This window comes from Sinocyclocheilus anshuiensis, unplaced genomic scaffold, assembly GCF_001515605.1.
Source record: "Sinocyclocheilus anshuiensis isolate Anshui unplaced genomic scaffold, SAMN03320099.WGS_v1.1 scaffold283, whole genome shotgun sequence".
In the NCBI taxonomy this organism is placed as follows: Eukaryota; Metazoa; Chordata; class Actinopteri; order Cypriniformes; family Cyprinidae; genus Sinocyclocheilus; species Sinocyclocheilus anshuiensis.
This window is the reverse complement of record NW_015549605.1, coordinates 3,965,398-3,973,437: the sequence shown is the minus strand read 5'-3', so window position 1 is coordinate 3,973,437 and position 8,040 is coordinate 3,965,398. Positions and strand designations below refer to the sequence as shown.

Sequence of the window (8,040 nt, the reverse complement as noted above, 5' to 3'; positions counted from 1 at the left end):
AAAAAAAAAAAAAAAAAAAAAAAAAAAAGTACGTTTGTAAGAAACAAATTCATCATTAAAGCATTTTAAACCATTGCTTCTGGCTAAAATACCAGTCCATATTCCATAATAAGGTTTAGACTTCAAGCTATACGTTTAGAGTTTAACTTTGAATTACTGTCTGTAATCATGTCCACTGCAACCTGAAATGTCCAGGCTCAGTGTAGGTGCAAATTACACTAAAACAACTGTGCAAAAGTATAGACAAATCCCATTTAAAAAAACTAACAAGAATGGGAATATCACTCTCTCACCATCTCAGGATCTCTGTACGAGCATGAGGAGTATCTCCAGCATGGCAGCTCTGACTGTCCTGATGTCACTGTGTATCAGAGAGTGTAATCCAATGCCAGATCCCCATCAGAGGGAGCTGATGCTGAAGCAGGACATGTCCCAGCAGGTAGGGGGCAGAGTGGAGCTCACTGCTGCTGAACGGCAACTGGATTCACTCCTGCACCTGCTGAAGCTGAAAGAAATGGCTGCTTCACCTTTCCCACCATCCAAGCACTTCTTCAAAGTCCGGCACATCGTGCAAAAAAGCCCCGTCTTCAAACTGCTACAGAAAATGCCAAAGGGTAAAAAATGGTTACTTGTATAATTGGGAAACACCTGTCCTTCAGATGATAAAATGACTCTGTCTCTTACAGGTGCTGCTCTTCACATCCACAGCTCTGCTATGGTGAGTGTGGACTGGCTGGTGATGAATGCAACGTACAGGCCTCATTGTTACATATGCTTCACGTGGGACGGGTCAGTGCAGTTCCTTTTCTCCACCAATACGCCCTTTCTGCGATGGGGATGCTCTTTTTGGAAACGCCTAGATGTGCTGAGGGCAAGTCTGAGTGACGTCACTGCCTTTGATAACAGGTGATTAAACGTATTTCAACATCAGGTATAAAATAGCTGATATTAAATAGTTGTTCACTGGTACAAACAATGACAGTGGCCATTATAGTGCATTGAAAAGCATTAATTGCTTGCAATTACCACTTGGTTGATGAATGAAGTGTGGCTTTAGTGGCCTTTTGATGTTAAGCCTCACAAAAATACCCTAAATATATTTACTGAATGAAACCCAACAATTGTTTTTAATTATTTTAAGGTGCCAATTCCAAAAATAGTGCCTGTTTTGCTCTGGCCATCATGCATTTCGTAGCATTTTTGCTTTTGACAATCATTTGTAAAGTGAAGAAGTCTTGTATTATCAGTTAATCATCAGAAAAACTGCCACATGATTCATATCTTCCTCTAGGCCAAGTTACAAGTATTTGTTCAATTCTCAGCTGATATGGAAGATTCTGAAGACATTGTTTTATGCCTAATTCTGATATCAAAGTTAGTATTATGGCCAGTGACAAGAAAATGCAAACATGACCCAGATGTTTTCTGCTACATCATTTTACAACATCCAAACGGGGACATAACATTACAGATTTTGTGGGGAAAAATGCTTATTTTTAAAGTTCTTTGCATTAAATTGAGCATGTGTCTATGTGAACACATTTTCCACTACTTTGCTGATTGAAGTTACATTTTAAACATTTCATGTTTGTCTTTGTTTTGTTTTTTTTACATTTGATAAGTGCACCAGATTTTTTAACCGGGAGAATGCAAGTATTGAGTACATGTACAGTAAATGAACATACTTTCCAGAAGGCCAGCAATTCACTAAAAATTCACTTTATTGGTCTTATGAAGTATTCTAATTTGTTGAGATTTGTCTAATTTGTTTGAGTGAATTGGTGGGTTTTTGTTAAATGTGAGCCAAAATCATCACAATTAAAAGAACCAAAGACTTAAACTACTTCAGTCTGTGTGCATTGAATTTATTTAATACACGAGTTTCACAATTTGAGTTGAATTACTGAAATAAATGAACTTTTCCAAGACATTCTAATTTATTGAGATGCACCTGTATGTTAACATCTCAAAAAATGCAGTTTAGGGTTTCATGACCCTTTAATGCTGATACATCCATATATAATAAAAAAAATATATTCATTCTTATTGTGTTAAAAAAAAACTGAAAGTTGTATTGATGTTTTTGGACTCAGCAAATTAAAATCAAATTAGGTAATATAATGCTTGTTGTTAGTTCCAGAACTAACAAACAGAACTAATTAAACAAATTACATTTCTCAGTTTAATGCGGAATCTTACACTCTTCACGGAAGACCCGGAGATGTCTTGTACGACACAAGATGCAGTATGGGACAGGTTTGAGAATACTTTTATGGCTCTATCTGGGCTGATCACATATGCACCTGTCTTTAAGGACTATATCTACCAGGGTCTGAAGGAGCTTTACGAAGACAACATCATGTACCAAGGTCCAAGGTTTGTGAGTGATAGACCACATCACCATAATTAAGTGTATACGCGCTCTTAGATTAAAAATGTGTATTATATAATTATTTTTAGGCATATGAACTTGATGGCACCACCCATGACAGAGCGTGGTCTCTGGAGGTCTACAGAAACATTACTGAGCAGTTCAGAGCAAATCATCCAGATTTCATAGGATCTCGTTTAATCTTCTCTGTCCACAGGTAAAACTACATTAAATTATCTAAATAAATCAATAAATTGTCTCTCTTGTCCTGTGAATAAGCTGAATACACATTTAATTTACCACTAATAATAATAATAAAACAATCTTGGGTAAATAACTTTAATTTCTGTTACTAAGGGTCATAACAGTCAGCTTTATGATTAAAATTTTATTTTTTTACAGCCATTGAAGTATTACAGCCTTTAAACCAAATGGCATTTCATACAGTGTTTTTTCCCTTTTAAAGAGCATAAGCCATGTTGGCTTATTTAATAAAGTCACTTTAATGGTTACTGTTTCTAAAAAAAGGAATGACATTTCCACTATCAAAATAAGATTTTTCTTTTTTTTCAATTATGACGCCACTAGACTAACAGGGGTGAAACTTTGGATAATAATGCTTCCTTGAAACATAAACTGGAGATGACAAAAGCAAAGACACATGCCATTAATTACTCCAGAATAAAAACACATTTGTCATTTGAATAAAAAAAAAAGAATTATATTGTCTGATCTGAATGCATTTTTACACAGGTCTCTTAGTGTGTCTCAAGTGAAGCAGGCAGTACAAGAGGCCATTGAAATGCAGAGAAAATATCCAGACATCGTTGCTGGTTTCGACCTGGTAATCTCATCCTTGACTTAAGTTACAGTTCACAGTGTTGCCAGAATGCAATACTAAATACTAAACATGTTACTGTCTGCATTGTGCAAGCAATCCACAGCAATAACAAAGCCAAAATAACTGAACGATGAGTCAGATAAGTCTATTCTAAAAGGTGACTTGGCACCATAATGCTAAAAAAAAAAAAGAAAGATGTGAAATGATATTACCACATTTAATATCTAATTTGAACAATTTATTGCTGTAGGTAGGTCGTGAAGACACTGGAAGATCAATCTGGTACTTTCGAGATGCCTTATCACTCCCTTCAGAAATAAAGACGCAACTTTCTTTCTTTTTCCATGCTGGAGAGACAGGTCAGTATATGTAGCTCACTTCATTCGTTTTTGGAGAAATTAAACTTTTGAATGCATTGAACCAACTGCTTCACAAAATCTTGAAGCACTCAAAACAACACTTGTTGGCCAAAATTATGTAAATGCAACTCAGTACAAACATGCATAAAAAAAACACCTTTTACAAATCAATTGCAAAAGTTTTATCAAAAGTGTAACCTATTAAATGCAATTAAGAAAACTCCAAATATAGTGTGACCATATGTCTTTTTTTCCTGGACATGTTCTGGCCGGGATTTCTAAATCGCATAAAATGTCAGGATTCTTTTTCATACTTGCTGAAGGTAATGACTGAAAATTAGTTTAACCAATATCATGCAGGCATTGTAGATAATCGTGCAAGAACTGTAGAGAGCACGGCAACAAAGAAACAAAGACAAACCCAGTAATTTTAGGCCATTTAGACAAAGAGGCCGTATGGTCACCCTAATCAAAACCATTAAATATAAACTCTGTGTATCATGTGTTCTTTTATTAGCTATTAACTAATACTTTCCTTTTTATTATACAAATGTGTCACTGAAAATGTCTACAAATTTATCATTTTTCTTATAATTTTATCATCTTTAATCATAAACACTAGTTCATGGGTGCTAGAAACCTCTGGTTCGTAACAAATGAAAAGGTTTCGAAGCAGTGTTTTGAAAGCCCCCATCACTACACTCAATTGTTTTACAGTTACAATAACAGATGAATTGGATAGATTGGAATTGGCTTGCTGTGGGTGTTTATTTTTAGATTTGGATGGTACAGATGTGGACAGGAATGTGTTAGATGCTTTGCTGTTTAACACCAGCCGCATTGGACATGGTTTTGCGCTGGTTCATCATCCCCTGGCCAAGCAGCTTTCCAGGACGAGAGGAGTGGCAGTGGAGTTGTGTCCCATTTCCAATCAGGTAAGCTGTGGTGCACATAGGGTGACCATAGGTCCTCTTTTTCCCTGATATTTCCTAGTTGGGATTTCTAAATTGCCTAAAATGTCTGGGTTTTGGCTTTGCTCATCTACACTGAACAAAATTATAAACGCAACACTTTTGTTTTTGCGCATTGTGCTGTGTGGTAAAACTGCACATTTTAGAGTGGCCTTTTATTGTGGCCAGCCTAAGGCACACATGTGCAATAATCATGCTGTCTAATCAGCATCTTGATATGCCACACCTGTGAGGTGGATGGATTATCTCGACAAAGGAGAAATGCTCACTAACACAGATTTAGACAGATTTGTGAACAATATTTGAGAGAAATAGGCCTTTTGTGTACATAGAAAAAGTCTTAGATCTTTGAGTTCAGCTCATGAAAAATGGGGGCAAAAACAAAAGTGTTGCGTTCATAATTTTGTTCAGTGTATTTTTTTCATACTTGCTAAAAGCAGTGTTGGGGAAAGTTACTTTAAAAAGTAATGCATTACAATATTGTGTTACTTTTTTAAAAAGTTACTTTTTATAGAAAGTAAAGCATTACGTTACTTTTGCATTACTTTTTGTCACCTGGGCTGGGCTTGCTTATTAATTTTTCATAAAATAAAAAAATGTATGCAGCCAGTTTACATAATCGGCCAATTGTGTCATGCAAGAAGGTCGGATGTACAGAGAACAGTCAAAGCAATCCAGAATACGCATATATATAAAGTATGAGGACTGTAAAGAGAATGTCAAGAAGAAAACAGAGCCCAAACCCAGACATTTATTTAGAAATCCCGGCCCGGATATGTCAAGGAAAATGAGTATGTATGTTCACCCTTCAAAGCACACAGGGGACTGTTTGCCTCCCAAATAAAGTCCTAAATGTTATTTTTGGCTTGCTTCACCAGTGTGAATAAAACCAATAATTTGACAGACGTATCTTGAAAAGAACTGTGTCAATAATGTCATTGTGATTGGTTGAATCAACAGTGTTTCGTCTTCTCCAGGTGCTAAAACTAGTCTCGGATTTGCGAAACCATCCCGCCGCGGTACTAATGTCAGACGGTCATCCCATAGTGGTGAGCTCTGATGATCCCACCTTATTCGGGACCACAGGACTCTCTTATGATTTCTACCAGGCCTTTGTGGGTATTGGTGGATTGAGCGCAAACCTGGGGACTCTAAAGGAGCTTGCGATGAATTCAATCAGGTGCTTAAGATTTATTTATTCACATACTTTTATTTGAAAAGTTTTTTTCATTATGTAGAAGAATAATTTAAGGTTGCACTTTTCCCCTTTATTAACAGGTACAGTTCTTTGTCGCCACAACTACAGGATAAAGCTATTACGATATGGAAGGAAAAGTGGAACAAATTTGTGGCAGAAAATTCATAACCACGACAAACAGAAGAGGAGAGGATTGCATTTTTATTATTACTTATCTTTTGAAACTCAGGGGGTTGAAAATTTTATTATTTGATTGTATTATAGGTTGATAGTCTCTATGAGGTTTGTCCATAGCATTTATAACATAAATTGAGTTTCCTACATTTTATAAGTCCTGAATTACATACTGTATACTCCAGTGCTGGTTTCTGCACTCCTGAATTAAAACTTCATATTAGTTAATGTTAGTTGGACAAATTTAACCATTATTTTCTAATCTTCAGAGTCTATACCTGATAATGTTTTCAGAAAGAATTTCTTGACTAAAAAAAATAAAAATAATAAGTCTCTTATGCTCACCAGGGATGAATTTATGTGATTAAAAATATAGTTTAAACAGTGAAATTGCGGCTTAATATTTTTATGGAAACTGTTATATATTTTTAAAGGATTCTTTGATGAACAGAAAATAAAAATAAAAACATTATAAATGTATTTTCTCTCACATTTGATCAATTTAATACATCCTTGCTGAATAAAATAATTAATTTGTTTAGAAAACAAACCTTTAACTTTTGAACAGTAGAGTGTATATTTTCAGATTTCTTACAACCACTCCATAACCAAGTATATCATCGATGGGTTAAATTGTGGAAAAACAATACCATACCATCCAGATACCATTTGAATGGTATCTCTTTCTCTCCCATACATCGCTGATGTCTATCCCATGCTTCTGTGGGAGAAGACGAGAACAGGTGCACTGGTTGTTTGACTAGTTTTATGATGAGCAAACAGGTGTACAATAAGCAAACACGGACACAGTTCAAACTATATCCCTATCCACATCTAAAATGTTTGGTAGACAAATATCAAGTCAGACTGTTAAAGCATTAAATTGATGTGTCAACAAAAGAAATAATTTTCATGCGTCACTCTTAATTAGAGATCCAGTGTGCCGCCCGCGGTACACTGCATACTTGTGAAATATTTAGTCCATAACACATTTATATGTTGATAAACATCCACGGAATGTAGTAGTATCATTTCATATTAGCCGACGGAGCGCTCAAATTCTCGGCGCATTCAGGAGTATAGCTTGTTTTTGCATGTAAACAAAACCGGACCATTGAAGTCAAAATGGCCGCTGACCTCTGCCCTTTTGATTGACACCTTATTTGAACCAATAGCTGAATCTATGAGGTGACAACAAGCAGCGATAGCCAACTAGCACCCAGGATGAAGGATGAGGCAGCCTCTCTTTGATCGACAGTAGACCGATCCAATTGCATCAGAGTTTGCAAATGACTGTCGTTTCTGATAGCCAATGAACTTCTGAACAGAATAATATGCCGTTTTAGTCATGGTTTTAGTGGGCAGGTTTAACATATCGTGCGCAGAAGTCCGTGCGCAAAGGATTATAGTGACTGGTGCGTCCGTGCGTAATGAGCGCTCTATGAGAGATAACGGGGAAAAGGTGGTTATAGGTAAAAAACTATCAAAGCGAACGCGAAAAACAAACATTTTGTTCTAAGAAGTTGTTAAACAATGTATAACAATAATATTGGCCGGACAATAAAAGTGTTTTTTGACGGAGCGAGCGATATTTCATCCATTGAAGCAGATGTGAGGAGATGGTTTTGTCACACAAAGTGTTTTATTATATTATGTGTGGTGTTCTTGCTAACTTCTGTCCTGTGTGTGTGTGTGTGTGTGTGTGTGTATGTATGTATGTGTGTATATGTGTGTATGTATGTGTGTATGTCTTGTGTACATGGCAGTGCAAGCAACAAGATATGAAAAATGTACAGTATACATGAATAACAATATACACATTTTGGCAGCAGCGAGAAGAGTTCGTGGTTCGGGTGGCAGGAGTCTCTGATGATCTTCATGCTTTCCTCACACATCTCTGGGTGTAGATGTCCTGGAGCGAGGGAAGCTCACCTCCGACGATGTGCTGGGCTTTATGCAAGCACTATAATTAATACCATAATTCCTACGTTCAATTAGGTCAAGAACGACATTAGTAAGGTTTAAGCAGAATCCACTCTGCGAGTATTCATATGTCTTGGCATGTGGATTGCACATCTCTTGCAAAGTCTTAAGAAAGCTTAAAAAGGATTAGTTTGTCAAAACAC

At 36.3% G+C, this 8,040-nt stretch overlaps 1 protein-coding gene across 1 annotated transcript; it reads left to right on the top strand.

Moving 5' to 3' along the window:
- The first annotated feature begins 262 nt into the window (after positions 1–262).
- On the top strand, positions 263–6,167 carry ada2b (adenosine deaminase 2b). Its single transcript, XM_016447639.1, has 9 exons — positions 263–614; positions 687–906; positions 2,182–2,380; positions 2,461–2,588; positions 3,125–3,215; positions 3,463–3,571; positions 4,349–4,506; positions 5,520–5,722; positions 5,821–6,167. Exons 1-9 carry the CDS (start codon positions 317–319, stop codon positions 5,906–5,908), a joined length of 1,494 nt encoding a protein of 497 aa, XP_016303125.1. The 5' UTR covers positions 263–316; the 3' UTR covers positions 5,909–6,167.
- The last annotated feature ends 1,873 nt before the right edge of the window (positions 6,168–8,040 follow it).